Raw genomic sequence first — 22,246 nt, 5'->3', positions numbered from 1 at the left:
CCGGGACCAGCCGGTCCCGAGGGAGGGCAGGAGCGGTGACTCAGTGTCACCCGACGCCGCCGACAGCTGCGGCCCCGGCGGGGCGGAGGCGGCTAAAATTAGCGCCGGGGGCCGGGGCCGGGGCGAAACAAAGCGGGCACCGGGCGGCCGGAGCGGAGCCGCGGGACAGGACCGGGACGGGCCGGGCCGGGCCGGGACCGCGGCCATGAACTTCGCGGTAGGGCTGAAGCCGCTTCTGGCGGAGGCGCGGAGCATGGAGAGCCTGGAGAAGCAGCTCATCTGCCCCATCTGCCTGGAGATGTTCTCCAAGCCCGTGGTCATCCTGCCCTGCCAGCACAACCTCTGCCGCAAGTGCGCCAACGACGTTTTCCAGGTGGGAGCCGCCGGTGGGGCGGGGGGAGGCACCTCGGTCCCGGGGACCCCAGCCCGGCGGGGCTGGCCCCGTTATCCCAGGATATCCCAGGATGCCCGGCCGGCGAGGCGGAGGGGCGGGCGGCACCAGGAGCATCGGGATCCTCTTCACGGGGGCCTGGTCTGGCCCTGGCGCCGGGAGTCCGGCTCCGGGAGCAGCCGCTGGGAGCTCCTGTGGGCTGCCCCGGCTGGCAGGGACAGTGAACGGGAAGCAGGGGCCATGGATGAGCCCTGGTTTGTGTCCACACCCGGGGCCGTGCTCTTGCCCGTCTCTGTCTCCGTGCCTGTGGCCGCGCCCGGGTCCGTGCCGGGGGCTGTGGGGCGCAGATCCGGGGGGGTGGGAGGTGCCGGAGGTGCGGCGTGCCGGGGGTGCGGTGGGTGCCGGGGGTGGGGGGTACCGGGGTGCCGGGGGTGGGGGGTACGGGGGGTGCGGTGTGTGCCGGGGGTACGGCGGTGCCGGGGGTTCCGGGGGTGCCGAGGGTACGGGGGGTGCGGGGGGTGTGGGGTTGCCGGTGGTGTGGGGGGTGCGGTGGATGCCGGGGGACGGGGGGTACGGGGGTGCCGGGGGTGCGAGGTGCCGGCGCCGTGATCCCCCGCGTCCCCCCCAGGCCTCCAACCCGCTGTGGCAGTCGCGGGGCTCCAGCGCGGTGCCTTCGGGCGGGCGGTTCCGGTGCCCGTCCTGCCGGCACGAGGTGGTGCTGGACCGGCACGGGGTGTACGGACTGCAGCGGAACCTGCTCGTGGAGAATATCATCGACATCTACAAGCAGGAGTCGGCCCGGTCCGGAGGCGCGGGGACCCCGGGACGGGGCGGGGAGGGCGAGACCTGCGGGGGGCAGCGAGCCCACGAGAGGGCTGGGGGGGGATCCCAACAGGACCTGGGGAGTCATGGGGACCATGCAGGGCCAGGGAATATCCCTGGGGCCGTGGCTGTTTCCAGGGACAGGCGTGTTTCTGGTGCCAGCAGTGTCCCTGGGGCTGAAAAGTCCCTGGGACCCAGAGGTGTCCCTAGGGCTGGGCAGGACCCGGGGCTGGTGCTGTCTCTGAAGCTGGGGTGTCTCTGGGGACCGGGGTGTCTCCCTGACACCCCCAATGCCGTGCAGACCCCTTCATGCCAAGGCTGAGCAGCACCTCATGTGCGAGGAGCACGAGGACGAGCGGATCAACATCTACTGCCTGCGCTGCGAGGCGCCCACCTGCTCCCTGTGCAAGGTGTTCGGGGCGCACAAGGACTGCGAGGTGGCCCCGCTGCCGGCCGTCTACCAGCGACAGAAGGTGGGGGGCCCCGGGGGTCTCGGGGGGCCGGGGGTACCCCCAGAGCCACCCTCACGCCCAGCCTCACTCCCAGAGCGAGCTCAGCGATGGCATCGCCATGCTGGTGGCGGGGAACGACCGGATCCAGGCCATCATCACGCAGATGGAGGAGATCTGCCACACCATCGAGGTGGGCACCGAGGGCTCCAGCGGAGGGATGTGCTGGCACTGGGTCCGCCCAGCCCCGGGGCCGTGCTGGGGCACACGGAGCAGCCCTGGCCCGTCCCGCAGGAGAACAGCAGGCGGCAGAAGCAGCACCTGGGGCTGCGCTTCGACGCGCTCTACGGCATCCTGGAGGAGCGCAAGAAGGAGCTGCTGCAGAGCATCGCCGCCGAGCAGGAGGCCAAGCTGCAGCGGGTCCGCGGGCTCATCCGCCAGTACGGAGACCACCTGGAGGCCTCCTCCAAGCTGGTGGAGTCAGCCATCCAGGCCATGGAGGAGCCCCAGATGGCCGTGTACCTGCAGGTCCTGCCAGGGGAGCAGGGGGGCTGGGCCTGCCCTGGGGCAGGGTGGTGGTGCCTGGTTCCCTGAGGGGCGTGGGGCTGCTCGCAGGGCTGAACAGGGGGCTGTGCTCACCCAAAAGGATCTGTGGATGCCCCTGGGATGTGCAGGGGTGGACCCGTGCTGGGGGCGATGTCCAGGAGACACTGATCCCCCCTCGTTTTCCTTCACAGCACTCAAAGGAACTCCTGAAAAAGTGAGTGGGGACAACGGGGGGGTGAAGGCCCTTGGCTGGAAAAGGCCCTGCAGCTCCCGGGGGGCCTCTGCCCTGCAGGATCACAGACATGTCCAAGGCATCAATGAGCAGCCGCCCTGAGCCCGGCTACGAGAACATGGACCACTTCTCCATCAACGTGGACTACGTGGCTGAGATGCTGAGAACCATCGAGTTCCAGACAGGTGCCTGCCCTGGGGAAATGGCTGTGCTGTCCCCAGGGGCACTGGGACTGCCTGGGGTGCCCAGAGCCCCGGGCAGAGCCCCCTCACCACAATGCCCTGTGCGGGGATCCCACACAGGACTGGGGACCCCCACCTGCAGCCCCACCCAGGGGCCCTGGAGGGTCAGTCCTGCCCCAGGCTCTCCTGGTTCACACACTGGGCTGGTCACATTCCTCCTGGGGACACCCTGGAGTGTCCTGGGGTGTCCCATGATGAGGGAGGGAGGGAGGGAAGGTCCCACCTGAGCTGTCCCTGCCCACAGAGCCCCTGGGTGAGGATGAGGGGGATGGACCCGGGGATGGCAGTGAGGCTGCAGCAGATGAGGACCGGCTGGACAGCCTGGAGGTGCCCGAGGCTGCTGAAGGTGAGTGAGTGCCTGCCCTGACTGCCCAGGGCCGTGTCCAGGGCCAGCCTTTGGCTGTGCCATGGTTCCCGTGTGGCAGCAGGGTCCTTCAGGGTGCCGGGGCATCCCTGCCTCGATCTTGTCCCTCTCTCCCTCTGCAGATGTGGGGCCGAGGCAGAAGCCAGCGAGCTCTCCCCATGGTGAGACCCTCGTGGGGAGTGAGATGGGCACGGCCACGGGGGGCTGTGGGGCAGAGGAGACCTCCTGGGAGTGGGGATGGGGCTGTGCAGGGGCAGGTGACACCTCAGGCTCCCCCAGGCCGTCCCTGTCTCCCTGCTGCAGGGGGTGGGAAGGGGGTCCCGGGGTCACAGGGCTCAGCTGCTTTTCTGCACAGGTCAGCACTGAAGTGAAGCCGTGGGGTAAGGCTGGCATGCCCTCAGCTCTGCCTGTCCCTGTCACACCCGGCTATCCCTGTCGCTGTCACCCCGCCTGGCTGTGGCCATCCCGCACTCTCAGGCGAGCTCCATCCCTGCTGCTGGAATTCCCCTGATGGGCGCTGCCCCTCTCCAACATTAAAAGTGTGTGAGGACACGTTCTGCCGTGTGCTGCAGGGTGGGCTGGAGGCCAGGGCCGCCCCTCAGGCTCTGGCCCAGCGCAGCCCCTGCCCCATCACCCCAGCAGTGCCCCCCGAGCCCCAGTGCAAGGCGGGCTTTGAGCCCCGGGCCCTGTGAGTGGGGCTCTGCCCTGCCACAGCCCCTGCCGGGGGGCGGGGACCCTCCGGTGCCCCCTCCGGTGCCCGGTGCCCGCAGCAGCCCCGTCCCCCGGGATGGGCCGGGAGCGGACACGGGCGGGATGGGCCGGGAGCGGACACGGCCGGGATGGGATGGGAGCGGACATGGCCGGGAGCGGACACGGCCGGGATGGGATGGGAGCGGACACGGCCGGGATGGGATGGGAGCGGACATGGCCGGGAGCGGACACGGGCGGGATGGGCCGGGAGCGGACACGGCCGGGATGGGATGGGAGCGGACATGGCCGGGAGCGGACACGGGCGGGATGGGCCGGGAGCGGACACGGCCGGGATGGGCTGGGACCGGACACGGCCGGGATGGGCTGGGAGCGGACACGGCCGGGATGGGCTGGGGCCGGACACGGCCGGGATGGGCTGGGAGCGGACACGGGCAGGAGCAGACACGGGCGGGATGGGCTGGGAGCGGACACGGGCGGGATGGGCTGGGAGCGGACACGGCCGGGATGGGCTGGGAGCGGACACGGGCAGGAGCAGACACGGGCGGGATGCGCCGGCTGGGTACACACGGCAGGGATGGGCTGGGTACACACGGAGCCACCGCAGCGCTGCCCCGGGCCGCTCCCCCGGGACCCGCGGCTGCGTCACCGCCGGCCCGGCCGCCGAGGCGGCAGCGCGGCCAATGATGCACATGGCCAGGGGTCCCGGGAAGGTGATGCACATGGCCAGGGGTCCCGGGATGGTGATGCACATGGCCAGGGGTCCCGGGCCGGTGATGCACATGGCCAGGGGTCCCGGGATGGTGATGCACATGGCCAGGGGTCCCGGGCCGGTGATGCACATGGCCAGGGGTCCCGGGATGGTGATGCACATGGCCAGGGGTCCCGGGCCGGTGATGCACATGGCCAGGGGTCCCGGGATGGTGATGCACATGGCCAGGGGTCCCGGGATGGTGATGCACATGGCCAGGGGTCCCGGGCCGGTGATGCACATGGCCAGGGGTCCCGGGATGGTGATGCACATGGCCAGGGGTCTCCGGCCAGGGTCCCCGCAGCCACACCGTGCCCAGCCTGGGGACAGCGAGGTCTGAGCCCTGCGGACACCCAGACCGCCAGGGGAGGGGTCCTGGAGGACGGGTGGCACAGGGGACAGCTCTGCTCAGCTTCCCGTGTCCCCGATCTGCAGAGGGGACAGCTCTCTCTCTGTGTCCCCGAGGTGGCACAGGGGACAGCTCTGCTCAGCTTCCCGTGTCCCCGAGCCGTGACCCCAAGCCCAGCCCCAGCCCAGCTGCTCCTGCACACACCAGAACCGTGCCCGGGTGGGCTCGGGCGGTCCCTGGGGAGCTCGAGGAGCTGTGGCTGCCCCGTGCCTGCCCCAGCCCTTCCTGGATGCAGCATTTGCCTTCCCCCGTGCTCAGGGGTGTTCCCTTGTGGCTGTCACCCTGCAGAGGTGACTGGGAGGGACTCCCCAGCACTCAGAGCCCCTCAGCTGAGTGCCACGGGTGCCTCCCCAGAGCCTGAGAGGCCTCAGGAGAGCCCCAGCCCAGTTCTCTTCTGTTTTGGGCAATTTTCTCCCTTGTGCTTTGTGTCTAGATGCTCAGCCCCTGTCACTGCCCCCTCAAACCCCCTGGGATTTGCTGACTCCTCTGCTTGTCCAGTTAAAGGGCACCCCCACCTGAGATCCCAGGAATGCAACCTCTGTGCACTGAGCATGGATTCTAACACATTCCAGCACATTCCAGCGCGCAGCCTGCTCCAGCTGCTGTTCAAGGGACAAGAAGCATCATTATTTCTCTTTATCCTTCTCCATAACCATGCTTCCAAAGGCCCTTTTCTCCACGAGGAGCATAATGATAACATTCCTAAGGAATATATTTTCACTTTCCCCCACAAACACAGATGGGTTGTCCCCCTGCTGTGGTCACTTACCCAGCTACATGCCCCGTTCATGGAATTTTGTCCATTTTGTTGGGTTTGTATCGTGTTTGGGTGGCAAGGTTTTGGTGGTGGGGAGATGGCAGGGGCAGCCTCTGTGAGGAGCTGACAGGAGCTTCCCCCATGTCCAGGAGAGCCAAAGGCAGCTGGCGCCAGGAGGGACTGGAGCTGCTGGCCCAGGCAGAGCCCCTCGGTGGCAGCAGCAGCACCTCAGGTGTTGTTGCATGTTGGGGAGATGAAACAGGAAAGCCTTGTAAATATGATTGCCTGGCAAAAGATTTTGAGAATATGGAAACTATCAGCGAGACGGAAATGAAAGCAAGCTTTGAGATCCCTCAGTTACTGAACAACTGGAAAACAATGGTGTGGCCAGCTGAAGGTGATCCCCTTTTGATGGAACAACACCCTCTGCTTGCAGACAGGCCCAAGGGTCAGAGCAGACCCTACAGCTTGGCAGAAGGGGTCCAAAGAGGAGTTTTTAGGGTTTAAAATGTAACACAGTGTGGTAATGTAGTGATTCTTATAGGCTGTATGGAAATGCTGTAGGATTTGTATCTTGTACTAGATTGGTTAGTGAGAATCAGAATATTCAACACAGAAGAAGATTTATTGTATTGGAACAGGAACCTCGCTCTCTTACACTTTTACTCTCTCACCCTCTCATCCTCTCTCCCCTCTCTTCTCTCAGGCCTGCTCTGAGCTGTGGCTGCAGCTCCAGCAGGGCCCTGCCCCCAGGCCCTTTGCAATGAACCCCAAATTCCACGGTCTGGCTGCAGAGATCTCTCATCTCCACCCGTCCCCACCATCCTACCCCCCGTCGCTCCCACAATTGTACCTTATCAGGGATAGTGAATTTAAGGAGGAAAGAAGAGCTCTGGTGTGGAGGGAATTGCAGCCAGAGAGGAATGATGGTACAAGAGAGCAAAGCCCTGGAGCCCCTCAGGTCAGGGCAGCAGGAATGAGAGGAGGTGAGAAGTCAGCGCCTCAGCCTAAAACTGGGGGCTGCAGTGCTCCAAAAAACCAGCTGGAAAAAATCAGACACCATTGGGCCAGTCACACTGCAAAGGCCAATCCCAAAACTCTCATATGAGCTTAGTGCCAAAGGCTGAAGCCCTTTAAGCACTAGCCCATGCTTTAAATTCGTTTAAAGTCTGCAATATGGACCCATATAACCTGTTTATTACAATTAAATGCTCCTTTTATCTTTGTGTTGTGTTAAAGTAACTGTACCTTGCCTTTTGCCAATCCCCTAACTATTCCAGAAAAATAAAAAAGGTTACTCCCTGTCAGCTGTAAAATATTTAGCACCTTTCAGAACTGAACAATACCTACCAGCAAAGGCAAACATCAGGTCAAACGGACTGTGTAAAACATGATCCTCACTGCAATTGTATTTACTTTTGTGCCGCAAAACTGTGTAATTACTGCTTCACTTTTAAATTGTTAATTGTCATATTTCTCTCCATCTTTTCTTTCTAACGAAAAAAGGGTGAACTATGGTGTTCCATTTTAGTTCAATGGTTTGCTCTGTCTCACCCCTCCAAAATGCAGGGTTTATTCCAAGCCTCTGATCCTCCCCTGGAGTATCATGGATCTGTAATCCCATTGGCCCAAATCTTATTCTGCGCCCACCCTGAGCTCTCTGTGGGCTGTGCGAGGGAGATGCGAATCTCTCTCTCGACCCTTTGCTCTCTTGGCCGTTTTCCCCAAGGCTCTCCCTCTCTCCCCCTGCCTCCCCCTTCTCCCTCAGAATCCATGCTGCTCCTGGGCTGGGACCCCCAATAATTAGCACCTTCCTCTAATCAGCACCCTCAGAAGCCGTGTTCAAACACTTCCCGACATTTCAGGGACTGTCCAGGGGTACCTGAGGGGAGGGTGGGGCTGATTCCAACCCTGGATGGGGATAAAGGCAGGGAGACAGAACTGGAATATTTCCTTGTGGCCTCACACACACCTGATCTCCGTGTGGGCACGGGGCTTTGCCTTCCAGGGTGCTTCCAAAGTGATCATTCCTGCTCTGACCTGGGACTGACACACTCCTGTAGCAACCAAAAACAATGCCCCACTGCAGCCTTTTGTTGTAGTTTGGATATTTGCCCTTTTGTTGTAGTTTGGGTATTTGCCCTTTTGTTGTAGTTTGGATATTTGCCCTTTTGTTGTAGTTTGGGTATTTGCCCTTTTGTTGTAATTTGGGTATTTGCCTCTTTGTTGTAATTTGGATATTTGCCCCATTGTTGTTTAATTCATCTTTCCTGCCTTCCACTGGACTGTGGGATCTGTGAGGATGCACTTCCCAATTAGACTGTGAAAATTTGATATTTCCTGCACCATTTCTGCTGTAAAGTAGGGTTCATCATCTGCAGAAATTCCTTCTTGGACACCCAGTCTGGGAATTATTTCTTTTAAGAAACCCTGGTCACTTCTCTGTTCTGGTTTGTGCAACAGGGGAGAGCCCTGGTGTCACAGAAAATTGGGAAATAAACTCTGCAACCAATTTGCCAGGCTGGAAAGTTAACACAGCTTTATTAGGAGTGCTGGATGTAGGGGGAATTCTCCCCAAAGCACACATGCCCAGCAACCTCACAGACCAGGTTATATTCCTGAAACTAATAATATTCATCACATTTCCTGAATACAAGCATATATGCTAATAATTTCTGAGGAATTATTTTGGTGTGGCTCCAGATCCTCTGATGAATCTTTTCTCCTTGAGAGTATTTAAAATACGTGGTCAGGTCATAAGGCACCTCTCTCATCATTCTTTGTTCTGACACACAATCCTTGCTCTCAAAACTGAGATGTTGGCCAGTGCCTATTAATCATTGATATCAGTTAATAAGGAAGCAGAGGACTCGGTCACAGGCAGCTGCCTTTCCTCACAGTCCTGGGTGTGCCCCCTGATTTGATGTGCATTGTTCTTTAAACAGGTTTAAAGGCACTTTTTAATGATGCTTTTTATGATACCTGTTATTTTTACACTCAAAAAGTGAAAAATTATTTTTACTCTGAAAACCTCAATGCTTGTGCCAGAGACCCCATTTCCCAGTGACCTCCCCTGTGTTGCTCCTCTCCCATTTTCCTCATCAGGTGCTGGGGAATTTTCACCTGTTTGCAGGATGCAACCCACCATCCTTCAGGGCTGTTTCCAGGACCGAAATTTGCCACTTTCTCTCATTGTCAGCCAGGCCTTTTCCAATATTCACTGGGTTTCTCTGAGTGGATGAGCTTTGCGTTGCATTATTGACACTTTCTGAGGTGGCTGCACGCCCTCTAACCATCTCTGTTTCACTTCTTGTCTGGCTTTGCAAAGCCAGGTCTCTGCTGAGGGAGGCGGGAGCCTGTCCTGAAATGGAAAATGCAAACCCCCTCCCGCTGAATTGTTATAATTTTGAAATGAAGGGGCTCTCAGGCAAAGATATGGGAGCAGGAATAACAGTTTTTTATTAGGAAATAAATAAAAATAGTTCTTTATTAGGGAAAAAATAAAAATAAAATAAAAATGCAATATATATATAATAAAAAGAGAGATATAAGATATAATATATATGACATATGACATTAATATATAATATGATATGATTATGATATAATATAATATAATATAATATAATATAATATAATATAATATAATATAATATAATATAATATAATATAATATAATATAATATAATATAATATAATATAATATAATATAATATAATATAATATAATATAATATAATATAATACAGCACTGCCAGGGGGGTCAGCCCATGCCCTGTCCCCTGTGTGTCAGGGGGTGTCACAGCCCCATCCCATGGGGGCTCAGCCCTCCTGCAGTGCCAGCTGTGGCTCTGCTGGAGCAGGGATCCTGCACAAGGGGGGAGTTTTCCTCTGCAGCTCCAGGGCTGCTGCAGATGGGCCTGGGCTCCCTCTGGCCATGCAGGGCAGCAGAAGCTGCTCCTCTGGCAATGCACTGGGCAAAGGCTGCTGGGCTGTGCCAGCCTCAGATTGGATCCAGGTAGGAATGCTTGGCTCCTCCCCTGGGCTCAGCATCTCCCCATGGGATGATGGGATTGGATCAGCCCTGCAGGGACACTCAGTGGCCATGGACAGCAGATAATTGATAATTAATGGCCCATGAACAGCAGAGATCTCCTGGAGGGAGGATTGGTTTGTGGAAGAGATAAACAAAAACTGCCAAATGAACCGAGGATGGCTGGCCCAGCTCTGACAGATGGGAACAGAACACACACATTCCTTGGAATCCAGGACACCTGTCCATGTTCCCTGGGGGATCCCTGGGGGGCTCACAGCCCCCTCTCTCCTTGCAAAGGGCTCCACAGGCACAGAGACCTCCCAGAGCACACCTGGGGCCAGCCCATCCATTCAGGGATTCCCAGAGCACACCTGGAGCCAGCCCATCCATTCACAGCATTCCCACGGCACACCTGGAGCCAGCCCATCCATTCACAGCATTCCCAGAGCACACCTGGAGCCAGCCCATCCATTCACAGCATTCCCAGAGCACACCTGGAGCCAGCCCATCCATTCAGGGATTCCCAGAGCACACCTGGAGCCAGCCCATCCATTCAGGGATTCCCAGAGCACACCTGGAGCGAGCCCATCCATTCAGGGATTCCCAGAGCACACCTGGAGCGAGCCCATCCATTCACAGCATTCCCAGAGCACACCTGGGGCCAGCCCATCCATTCACAGCATTCCCAGAGCACACCTGGAGCCAGCCCATCCATTCACAGCATTCCCAGAGCACACCTGGGGCCAGCCCATCCATTCACAGCATTCCCAGAGCACACCTGGAGCCAGCCCATCCATTCAGGGATTCCCAGAGCACACCTGGAGCCAGCCCATCCATTCAGGGATTCCCAGAGCACACCTGGAGCCAGCCCATCCATTCACAGCATTCCCAGAGCACACCTGGGGCCAGCCCATCCATTCAGGGATTCCCAGAGCACACCTGGAGCCAGCCCATCCATTCAGGGATTCCCAGAGCACACCTGGAGCCAGCCCATCCATTCACAGCATTCCCAGAGCACACCTGGAGCCAGCCCATCCATTCACAGCATTCCCAGAGCACACCTGGGGCCAGCCCATCCATTCAGGGATTCCCAGAGCACACCTGGAGCCAGCCCATCCATTCAGGGATTCCCAGAGCACACCTGGAGCCAGCCCATCCATTCACAGCATTCCCAGAGCACACCTGGAGCCAGCCCATCCATTCACAGCATTCCCAGAGCACACCTGGGGCCAGCCCATCCATTCAGGGATTCCCAGAGCACACCTGGAGCCAGCCCATCCATTCACAGCATTCCCAGAGCACACCTGGAGCCAGCGCATCCATTCACAGCATTCCCAGAGCACACCTGGAGCCAGCCCATCCATTCAGGGATTCCCAGAGCACACCTGGGGCCAGCCCATCCATTCACAGCATTCCCAGAGCACACCTGGAGCCAGCGCATCCATTCACAGCATTCCCAGAGCACACCTGGGGCCAGCCCATCCATTCACAGCATTCCCAGAGCACACCTGGAGCCAGCCCATCCATTCACAGCATTCCCACGGCACACCTGGAGCCAGCCCATCCATTCACAGCATTCCCACGGCACACCTGGAGCCAGCCCATCCATTCCCTCTGTCAGTGTTCAGGAACACATAATCAGGAATGATTTAATGCAGGTGCTTTTATTGAAGAGCTCTGGGTGTCAGGAGTGCACAGAACCAAATCTGACTCCAACATGGGTTTGGGCTGAACATGTTTTATATTCTATCATTGTAAAACTTACATATTAATTATTAAACTGACACTGTTCCATTGTACACATTGATTTCATCCAAGCATGAGTTTCTCTGATCCCCCTCAAACCCCTAACATAGTTCCTCATGATTCTTTAGACAATAATTACATCTAATCACATTTCACAATTATATCATTTATCATATCCTGACTGCAACAGGTGCAGTTTCACATGATACAAGCCCTAACATTTCCCAGGGCCTACCTTTAACATTTTCCCTACTAAGCATAACTTTCTTTCTAGCTCCCTGAATTTTATGTGATTTTAAAATCTTTTACTATCACATCCATTTACAGCATTCCAGGGCTCTGCCAGCGCCTCCAGCTCTGCTCTCTGAGCCCACGCTGGGGTCAGAGCTCAGCCTTCTCCTGCCCCACGCTGAGCCAGAGCTGCATTGCTGCATTGGGGCAGCCAGCGCTGCATTGCTGCATTGGGGCAGCCAGCGCTGCATTGGTGCTTTGGGGCAGCCAGCGTTGCATTGCTGCTTTGGGACAGCCAGAGCTGCATTGGTGCTTTGGGGCGGCCAGAGCTGCATTCCTGCATTGGGGCAGCCAGAGCTGCATTCCTGCTTTGGGACAGCCAGCACTGCATTCCTGCATTGGGGCAGCCAGCGCTGCATTCCTGCATTGGGGCAGCCAGTGCTGCATTGCTGCTTTGGGGCGGCCAGAGCTGCATTCCTGCTTTGGGGCAACCAGCGCTACATTGGTGCTTTGGGGCAGCCAGCACCGCATTGCTGCATTGGGGCAGCCAGCGCTGCATTCCTGCTTTGGGACAGCCAGCGCTGCATTGGTGCATTGCGGCAGCCAGCGCTGCATTCCTGCATTGGCGCAGCCAGCGCTGCATTCCTGCTTTGGGACAGCCAGTGCTGCATTGCTGCTTTGGGGCAGCCAGCATTGCATTGCTGCTTTGGGACAGCCAGAGCTGCATTGGCGCTTTGGGGCAGCCAGCGTTGCATTGCTGCTTTGGGGCAGCCAGTGCTGCATTCCTGCATTGGCGCAGCCAGCACTGCATTCCTGCATTGGGGCAGCCAGCGTTGCATTCCTGCATTGGGGCAGCCAGCGTTGCATTGCTGCTTTGGGGCAGCCAGCGCTGCATTGCCGCATTGGGGCAGCCAGTGCTGCATTCCTGCTTTGGGGCAGCCAGTGCTGCATTCCTGCATTGGGGCAGCCAGTACTGCATTGCTGCTTTGGGGCAGCCAGCGCTGTATTCCTGCTTTGGGGCAGCCAGCACTGCATTGCTGCTTTGGGGCAGCCAGCGCTGCATTCCTGCTTTGGGACAGCCAGCACTGCATTGCTGCTTTGGGGAAGCCAGCGCTGCATTCCTGTCCTGCAGCAGCCAGCGTTGCATTCCTGCATTGGGGCAGCCAGCACTGCATTCCTGCATTGGGGCAGCCAGTACTGCATTCCTGCTTTGGGACAGCCAGCGCTGCATTGCTGCTTTGGGGCAGCCAGCGCTGCATTCCTGCTTTGGGACAGCCAGCACTGCATTCCTGCTTTGGGGCAGCCAGCGCTGCATTCCTGCATTGGCGCAGCCAGCGTTGCATTCCTGCTTTGGGGCAGCCAGTGATGCATTCCTGCTTTGGGGCAGCCAGCGTTGCACTCCTGCTTTGGGGCAGCCAGCGTTGCATTCCTGCATTGGGGCAGCCAGTGATGCATTCCTGCTTTGGGGCAGCCAGCGTTGCATTCCTGCATTGGGGCAGCCAGCACTGCATTCCTGCTTTGGGGCAGCCAGCGCTGCATTCCTGCTTTGCAGGCCCCACCTTGCCCAAAGCTGCTCCCGTCCATGCAGGGGTTGCCATCAGCTCCTTCCAGAGGAGTCTCCTGCAGATCCTCTTGGCTGGGGGCGCCTGTTCAGGCGTGGATTCTGCATCCCAAGCCCATCCTGTGCTGTCCACATCTCTAACCTTTCTGCTTCAGGTTCAGGACTCTGCAGCAGATTTCACAGATTTCACAGATTTCACAGAATTCACCCAATTCCCAGAATTCCCAGATTTCACAGAATTCCCAGAATCACTGGGTTGGAAGAGACCTCCAAGACCATCGAGTCCAACCCATCCCCAACGCCTCAACTCAGCCCTGGCCCCCAGTGCCACATCCAGGCTTTGTTAAACACACCCAGGCATGGGGACTCCACCACCTCCCCGGGCAGAACATTCCAGAACTTTATTCTCGGGTTTGTTGCTGCTGAAAAGGCTCCCAAGGTAATAAAGAGTTTTTTCCCAGCCCCACGCTCGATTAAGAAGTCAGGGTTCCTCTACTCTGCTTTCCAAGGTTGTTTATTTTCTCATATTTATTGTGTTCTTTCTCTGACCTGCTGAGGTCTGTCCAGCAGGTCAGGTTGTGGCACAGTTCCTGCCCTTGGGGTGGGGGTGGCTTTTTACACTAAGAACTGTGTGTACTTTATTTACAATAATTTCCCAATACCTATCACCTACATTAGACACAGTCTGCCTCTACTCTAAACCAATCCAGAAGTGCCACCATCACAGCAGGAGATGGAGGTCAAGAAGAAGAAGGACAGGACATGCCCAGATTCCTCCATCTTGCCTCCTGAACCCCCATTCTAAATCCCCAAAATTCTACATTTTCACCGTGTGACAAATTCAGCATCATTCTACTCAAACTCCTGTGGCTGGTAACTCGCCGCACAAAGCTGGTGATTGCTTCCATGGGCTAAAATCAAAGGCACAGGTGGCTTTGGTGGTTCTGACTCTGAGCCCCCTGCCAGGGTCTGGAATGACCCGGGGCAGCCAGAGGAATGGCCTGGCTGCTGGCACTTTATCACCCTTTCTGTAAAGAACTTTTCCTGATGCCCCACCCATATTTCCCCGGGTGCAGCTTGGGGCTGATCTGTCTCACAGACAGACCTGGGCTCCCAAAGCCTTTTTTCAGGAATATGAAGTGTTTGGCAACATCAACCAACCAGAAAAGTGCCTGATGAACACCAACAAATGTTTGCAATAATTACAGCTGGGTGATTGTGTAAAATCCATTTAACAATTTCTCAGGGGTTATTCCTTGCTTTGCGCTTCCTCCTTGTATTTTCTTTCTTGTTTTTGGATGATTAACACAGCAAATGATAAATTTTTAACTACTCTGCCTGAAAAATTTCACATCTTGCATCCAAAATATGTTTTGCTAAAAGCAGGGATGCATCTGCTCCTGTGTGTGTCTCTTGGTGCAGCCTTTTAAGCTGGATTTCCATTATCTCCAAGAGCTGCTTTCCAGGTGTTTTCCACCACCCTTCTTTATTTCTAGTACAGTCAGGCTTTTCCCCTCATTGTTTCTCTCCTTTGGTACAATTTGTTGGAGGTGATTGTACACAGGTTTGTGGAATCAAAGCTCCTTCACAATTTGGTTTCCTCAGTGCAGCTTCTTCCACTGCTGGATCTGCTCTTCTATTTCCCTTTTCAATATTTGGATTCTTTTTTCAGGGGGGCTCTGCAATGCATTGTTGTGATGTTCTTTGGCTGAAGAACTGCTTTCCCTGTCTTTGGAATTTCAGCTACATATTTTTCTGAGCTTCCCTCTGAGGTCAAAGCTCCTTGCTGTTCCCAAACTGTTCCACGAGCTTGGGTTGTGCCAAAGGCAGGTTTTGAGTTGGCATATATTTATATTTATATTTATATTTATATTTATATTTATATTTATATTTATATTTATATTTATATTTATATTTATATTTATATTTATATTTATATTTATATTTATATTTATATTTATATTTATATTTATATTTATCTCTTCCTCTCCTCAGCTCAGTGCCAGGGCCCAAGGGAGAGCTCCCACTCTGGTTTTCTGGAGGCAGTGGATTGTTTTCCAGTATGCCCACATTTCCCATCTCCATTCTGTCAGTAAATACCTGCACAGCTGGCACAGCTGGCACAGAAATCCCTCCCCAGCAGTGCCAAAGGACACTCTGGCATGCAGAGAAGGGGATGGGGCCACTTTGTGCTCCCAGCTGTGAATTCCCTGGGATGGGTAATGTCTGAGGGATTACCTGCTCCTGAGGAATCTCCTCCCTGAGCTTGCTCAAAGGTTCTTCACAGTAACTACAGAATGAACTGCTTCATGATCCCCTGGAAAATCCATTGTTTCATTCCCCAGTTTAACTGGAATCAAAGGGTTGGACAGGGAAATAGGAGATGCTTCTGTTCCCTTTCAGTCCAGCCCAATTTCCGCTTTTTTCTGGTTTTTCCCTCTGTCAGTTTGTGAGCTGGGGATGCTCCTTTTCCCAGAGCCCTCCCTGTCCTGATGCCTTTGGGCGGGTGCCAATCCCCAGCCCCAGCCTCACCCCTGGAACTGCCTGCCCTGACAATGGCCTCAGTGATTTCTCTTGGCTCTTCTCTTCCACCTCTTCCCTGTCCTCACAGGCATCACTTGGGAAATACCCATCCCCTCCATTTCTCCTCTGTTCTGGGTTTCTGTCTAATACCTGGTGCCAGCTGCCCAACCAAATCCTGTTTAACAGCATCCTGCTTCCTTCCCTTGCTGGACCTGCATCCACCCCTCTGGGAGCCACTTCACACAACCTTCCATCCAAAGCCAGTGCAGCCTCCTTTGCTCCCTCTTCCCTTCATGCAGCTTGGCAAGGTGTTTCAGTTCCTTCACTTCCTCCTAGAATCCCAACAAAATAATTTTCTAATTTAATTCTAGCAAATCTCACCAGCACTCTGATGGAGATCCCACTTTGGGTCATTCTTAGGATGAAATTTTTGAGGATTTGGGATGCCATGAACCTTTGATCTAATCCTGTTTTCCTGACCCTTCTTCTCAAACCTTTTCTAAACTGCCCTCCGTTCCTCACTGCTTTAGCAGCTTCTGCAAACTGTGCCTGAGACTCTGAGTTTACAGTTAGTAAATGTTAAATACTAAATGGAGGAACTTTTTCCTTTCAATGTGAGAACAGTGCAGTGGGTGAACTTTTTATTTAACCTCATAACAAAGACGTTGACATGGCATTATTATGAGTTACTCTGTTTCTTGAAGATTGCTTGCACCTGGACAGGTGAACTAGGGGAGGAACTAGAAGCAAACAAATATTCCAGGAGGTCCTGGGTGTCCTCCTGGTGTGGATCATGGATTGACATCGTGGTTGTGATCACACTGATTTGATTCCATCAGGATTTCTGTGACCCTGCCTCTGATCCATGAGTCTGGGGTGTGACCGGCACCTGCGCATCCACCTCCTGTCCCTCACCTCCACCTGCTGCCCTAAAGGTGAATGCAATTCCGAGTTTCCTTTCTCCCTGAGCCTGCTGGAAGCAGGGGATGTGTCAGACCCAGGTTTCATGGCCAGACCCACTGCCCACCTCCAGCTCTCATCCCTGTGTCAGAGGAGATGCCAAGCTGGGCTTCAGGTTTTGGTCCCTTTTATCTTCTTGCTCTGTATGACAAGTATCTTTCTCCTCATCTTCTTTTCTTCATGTCCTAAAGAATATATTCCATTTTGATACTTTTGAATCTACTAAACCACATTTTTTCTTACTTTAATAATTATTTCTTAAAGTGAAAACCAGATCTACGTCAGCGACTTCATCCCATTTGTTTTGCCCCCTACAAAGTAACATAAACTGTAAAATTGTATTATATTTTAAAGACCTGTTGTTTTCCAGCCTTTTTTCACCATAATCTAATTCAGAATGAGGCAAGCATTGATTATAGTATCTTTTCAATATACCTTGAGTCACAGGGTCACCCTGACTCTTCAGGATGCATCCTAGAGGAGAGCAAAGTGGAATTCCCATGGAAGCAGAGGAACCCATTTCACTTGTGGAACTTCCAGTGTTTCTTACAGTATCCCAATGGTGTATGCATGTATCCCCACATCCAAACCCCAGTTTTCACATCACCAGCTCTGCATGTGAAAACACGTGTGAAAACACCAAAAATCCAAGACATGCATCACCAAATTGTAGAAACAAAAGATTTTTACTTTTTTTTCAGCTTATGCAGAGCCCAGCCCCAAACTCCTGTTTCTTGGTGATTTCCAGCACCCCTTTCATGGAGGAAATAAATACGTCTAGAGGACGTGCCTTTGGGTCACTGTTGGTCCTGGTGTCAGGGCTGGTCACCCCAGATGCCCCATCACGAGGTCGGTGTGCACTGGAGCTCATCCTGCCAAGCCCCCCTGCCTGGAGTGGCCTCTCACTCGGGGCAGGGCGCTCTGGCTGTCCCCTCTGGGCCAGCAAAAACAGCCCTGGCCTTCCTGGTGGGCACTGACAACCACAAATCAAGGCAAGGGTTTCTGGTTTATTCCAGTGAGTGCAGAGCCGGCAGCTCTGGGTCTCCCCAGGGCTGCTCCCTGAGCATCACAGCTTTACACTTTTATACATTTGAGCAAAGAACCGGCCCTCACTGGTTACCAGTTACTGAACTCTGTTGTTAATTAGGACTCAGCTCCTCCTTGCTGGGTGTATCTCCCTCCTCGTGTGATCACCCCACAGGTGCAGCTCCTCCCTCCCTTTGAGTTGGGGTCCATTCCGAGTGGGTGGTCAGCAGTCAGTGGGTGGCTGTGATCTCCTGGTGCCAGAATTACCTTTGCCCCCGGCCCTGTTCAGTCTGACCACGCTCCTGGTGCCTCTCATCCAGCCAGCCCACTGCTCTTGGGATGCTCTTCTCTTTTCCTTAGAAGAGGAGCCCAGCCTGTGAGGTTCTTGATGTAATTATTAATCACAAGTGTCCAACTATGGCTCCCGAGGGACAACAAAATGCTCAGTGGTGGCCCTGAGCAGGGAGGCAGCAGTGGCATCCCTTCCCAGTGGATCCAGGTGGAGAACAGCCCACGGCTGGGGAGGAGGAAGGGAGGGGAGCCCTTCCCTCCATGGGCTGTGGAGAGCTGTGGGTGCAGCACCCAGGCCAGGCTGGGGCTTCCTGCAGCAAGGAGGATGGGACATGTGGAATGCAGGAAAGGCTCAAGGCAGTGCCAAAGGACTGCAGCACCTGCTGCATGAGGAGGAGCTGGAATGTTGGGGTACCCGGGTGTTTACTTGCCTAAGGGGAGGGAAGAGGAGGGAGCCAGGCTCTCCCCATGGAGCCCAGTGACAGGAGCAGCAGCAACAGGCACAAAGTGCCTGCAGGGATTCGGGGTGTTCTTGCAGAGAGGCTGATCACACAGAGGGTGCCCAGAATGGGCTGCCCAGAGGGGCTGAGGTCCCTCCAGCTGGAAGGCACCCTGGCTGTGTGAGGGGCAGGAGGCCTCCAGATCCCCACCAGCCCAGTCCTGCTCGTCAGGGTTGGCTGAAGGAGGCTGTCCAAGTCACTGTCCACTCTGGGATAAATGTCTCCTGGCAGGGATTGTCCCACTACAATCCTTCTGGCCAGCATGGCCTTACAGCTGCAGGGTACTGATGCTGGGGGGGGATTTCCCCTTTCAATTCCAGTAGCCACAGCAGGAGCAGCTGGAGCAGGGCCTGGAGTGGGGATCTCCAGCCTTGAGCTCGTTCCCAAAGGCTGTGCTCCCCAGCTCCTTTGTCCCTTGGAGGAGCCTCCTGCCAGGGCCAGGGGGGCACTGAAAGCAGCTGCTGTGGCGTGGGAGGGCTGCACACCCTGCCCTGTGCTGCCTGCAGCCCTGAGCACTGACCCCACCGCTGCCACATCCCCGTGTCCTGCCAGGAACACCATCAGAAGCAGCACCTCCTGCTCCAGCCCTGCCCTGCTGCCCTTCCTGCAGGCGTTGGGAGGTTATCAAGGAATTTCTGGCTGGTTTAGGTGGGAAGGGACATCCAGGCCCAACCACGGCCACAGGCAGGGACACCTCCACAGGCCAAGCTGGAGACCCCAGTGAGGACCAGAGCCCCCCACCAGGAGGCTGAACCTCCCGCAGCTGCCTCAGAAGGCTCCATCCCTGTCCTCTTGGTTGAGAGCTGAGACACAGAGCCCACCACAGTGCCCAGCCCTGACCCACCCAGCAGCACCGGGTGTCCCTCAGGGCTTTCCCCCCACTCCTGGAGCTCCCATGTGGGTTTGGCCATGTCCTCCCACAAAGGGCCTGTGTCTATCCCTTCCCCAGCTCCCCCATCCTGGGGAGGAACTGCTTCCCTGCTCATGTCCCACCTGTGGGCAGGTGGGTGCAGCCCCTGTGCCTGGCTCACGGGGGGTGAGGACCCCTTGAGGACCCCCCCCCCCCCATTCCTCTGCCCCATTTGCTTCCCACTGCTCCCACTCTGGGGGGCTGTGAGCATCTCCTCCCCCCTGAGGAAGGTGGTGTCACCTCCTGGCCCAGAGCACACACGGCCTCGTTCCCTCTGCCGGGGGGGTTGTGCTGCTGGTCCAGCTGCTCCCACCCAGCCCTGGCCCAGCTCATCCTGTCCTGAGCCCTTAGTCCCTGCCCAGCGAGCCCTTTCCCTACTCCCAGTGTGTCTGTTTGTCCCTTCCTGGTAAACCCATTCCACCACTCCCAGTCAGTTGTTTCCCCATCCCTGGTGAGCCCTTCTTCATTCCCGATTAGCCCATTCCCAGTTCCTGGTGATCCCCCTCCCTCTTTCCCACTGAGCCTCTTTCCCCATTCCCATTGAGCCTGTTCCCTCATTCCCCATTCCCGGTGAGCCCGTTCCCAGTTTGCTCAGTCCCTGGCCCTGCACAGCCCCAGCTGCCCGCACCCCACACTCGCTCACGCTTCGGTTTCCACCACGTTTTATTACAAAACCGGTGCGGGCCGGTCCCGGGGCCGGTCCCGCTCCCGCTCGCCCCGGCGCGGGGGCCGAGGCGGGTCCAGCCCGTGCCGGTGTCGGTGCCGAGCGCTCGCAGCGCGGAGGCCGAGGCGGGGGCTGGAGGCCGGTGCAGCCCCGGGGTCCGGGCGGGTTCGGGGTGTCCGGGGGGCTCAGCGCCCCACGGCGTCGAGGATGCGGCGGTTGGAGTCGGCGCGGGCGCGCTGGCTCTGGGCGCGGGCGAGCAGCAGGAGGTGCCGCAGGAGGTGGAACGTGAGGTCGATGGAGAGCGGCGGCTCGTCCCGCCGCCCTCGCCACGGCCCCGGGGGCGGCGGCGCCAGCGGCGGCCACAGCGGCGGGTCCTGATCGCCGGTCCCGGCCGCCGGGATGGAGCCGTCGGTGGTGGCGGGGCGGGCGGCGGCGGGCGGCGGGCGGGCGAGCAGCAGCAGGAGGGTGAGCAGTGCCCGCCGCATCCTCGGTCCCTCTGCACCTGCGGGGCAGGGACTCAGCGCCACGGCAGAGACCGGGGCGGCGGCGGAGGCCCGACGGGAACCGCGGCCCCTCCGCTCCCGGCCGCCCCGTTCCGTCCCCTCCGCGCGCCCCGGCCTCGGTGCCGCCCTGCCCGGTTCCCCAGCCCCGTCCCGTACCCGGTGCGCTGTGCCCGTGCCCTGTTCCTGCCGGTGCCGGCGGCGCAGCGAGCGCGATCGGTCCCGCGGGAGCTGAGCCGGCGGCGCGGCCGGGGGTTATATCGGCCCGGGAGCCCGGGCTGACGTCAGCGCCGGGCACACACCGGGCGGCGGGGGCGGGGGACAGGGGGGCACCGGAGCGGCGGGGAGCGGCCCCCCGGCGGCGGGACGGGGATGAGGGACGGGGGGGGAGCGGCAGAGCCCGCTCTCGCCGTTTCGGGAGCCGCTGCTCCGGCTCTGTTCTGATGCCCACCAAAGAGGCACGGCGGGGCCGGTGAGAGCAGGTGCCTTGGGCCGTGCTAACCCTCGCTTCCCCGGTTTCCCCGGTTTCCCCGGTCCCCCCGAACCCTCTCGCGGCGCTGCCGCATCTCCAGCCTCATTCTCCGCCGCTGTCCGCGGTGCTGAACGGCCGGGACGCGCTGGGGCACCGGGGCCGGTGAGCTCCCGGTGAGCTCCGGTGAGCTCCCGGCGAGCCCGCAGTGAGCTGTACCGGGCTGAGCCGCGGCTTCTCGGCGTGGAACCCTCGCGTTCCGGGCCGGAACGGCCGCGCCGAGCAGCGGCGTCCAAAGAAGGGCTCGGGACGGCGGGGGGGATCCCTGGGCGGAGGCGGGGACACCCCGAGCACCGGCAGCTCCGGGACAGGACGGTCACGGGTGGGACCCCCAGCCCGGCCGTGGCTCGGTGTCCGGGCAGAGCGGGCGGTGCCGAGGTCAAACCGTGGGGCCGAGGCCGCAGACGCCCCGAGCGCAGCGGCAGCACCGGCCAAGTCCTGTGAGTCATAGAATGAAGGCACCGGAGCTGGCAGCGCCGTGCGGGATGCAGGGTGTTCCGTCGGGGCACCGGCACCGCTGCCAAATGGTGAGGTGGCTGCTGGGGCTCCACGCTCCTGTTGGCAGCCCCCCTGAGTGCACCACACTGCTGGCATTCTCCCCGAGCGCCCCGCATGGTGTCCCCAGCCCCCGAGTGCCCCGCATGGTGCCGCAGCCCCCCGAGTGCCCTGTACACTCCTGGCATTCCCCCCGAGTGCCCCGCACGCTGCCAGCCGAGCGCAGCCGAGCTGACACCCCCAGCTCCGGTGCTGCAGGGGCCGGACCAGCGGGGCCGAGCCGGGCACAGGGGCTCGCCCGGCCCTCGCACGGTGTGTCCCAGCCCGGGGGCACGGCGGTGGCGGGGCACGGCCCTGCCCGCAGCGAGCAGCACACGGTGTCGTGCCCCGTGACGTGATCCGGCACGAAGGCTGGCACCGAAGGCTGGCACCGGCACCGCTCCCCGCAGCGGCGGGGCAGAGCCCTCGGCGGGGGCCGCGCTCCCCCCCGAGCCCCGGCAGCCCCGTGCTGCGCCGGCTGCTCCTGGGGACAAGCGGCTCGCTCCACGTGGCTCCTGCCGGGCGCGCCGCTCTCTCTGCTGACAGAGCCTCCTGCACGCCCAGG

At 58.2% G+C, this 22,246-nt stretch overlaps 2 protein-coding genes across 2 annotated transcripts; one reads left to right on the top strand and one right to left on the bottom strand.

Annotated features, from left to right (window-relative positions):
- The first annotated feature begins 205 nt into the window (after window positions 1-205).
- On the top strand, window positions 206-3,601 carry TRIM54 (tripartite motif containing 54). The gene is made up of 10 exons (XM_066545982.1): window positions 206-373; window positions 1,020-1,192; window positions 1,515-1,686; window positions 1,760-1,855; window positions 1,957-2,190; window positions 2,400-2,422; window positions 2,501-2,625; window positions 2,927-3,028; window positions 3,169-3,207; window positions 3,402-3,601. The coding sequence occupies exons 1-10, from the start codon at window positions 206-208 to the stop codon at window positions 3,410-3,412; spliced, it is 1,143 nt and encodes a 380-aa protein (XP_066402079.1). The 3' UTR covers window positions 3,413-3,601.
- Window positions 3,602-20,099: 16,498 nt separating this feature from the next.
- Window positions 20,100-21,732, bottom strand: UCN (urocortin). Its single transcript, XM_066545981.1, has one exon. The coding sequence runs from the start codon at window positions 20,601-20,603 to the stop codon at window positions 20,304-20,306; it is 300 nt and encodes a 99-aa protein (XP_066402078.1). The 5' UTR covers window positions 20,604-21,732; the 3' UTR covers window positions 20,100-20,303.
- Between the last annotated feature and the right edge of the window lie 514 nt (window positions 21,733-22,246).

The sequence above is a fragment of the Molothrus aeneus genome, chromosome 3 (assembly GCF_037042795.1).
Source record: "Molothrus aeneus isolate 106 chromosome 3, BPBGC_Maene_1.0, whole genome shotgun sequence".
Classification (NCBI taxonomy): domain Eukaryota; kingdom Metazoa; phylum Chordata; class Aves; order Passeriformes; family Icteridae; genus Molothrus; species Molothrus aeneus.
The sequence above is the reverse complement of the archived record's forward strand: the minus strand, read 5'-3'. Positions and strand labels throughout refer to the sequence as shown.

Excerpts from the sequence above, each read along its gene's own strand:
- TRIM54 (XM_066545982.1), top strand. The coding sequence starts at position 206 with ATGAACTTCGCGGTAGGGCTGAAGCCGCTTCTGGCGGAGGCGCGGAGC. Across the intron at positions 1,687-1,759 it reads CCGTCTACCAGCGACAGAAG|AGCGAGCTCAGCGATGGCAT; the intron begins GTGGGGGGCCCC and ends CCTCACTCCCAG. Across the intron at positions 2,423-2,500 it reads TCAAAGGAACTCCTGAAAAA|GATCACAGACATGTCCAAGG; the intron begins GTGAGTGGGGAC and ends TCTGCCCTGCAG.
- UCN (XM_066545981.1), bottom strand. The coding sequence starts at position 20,603 with ATGCGGCGGGCACTGCTCACCCTCCTGCTGCTGCTCGCCCGCCCGCCG.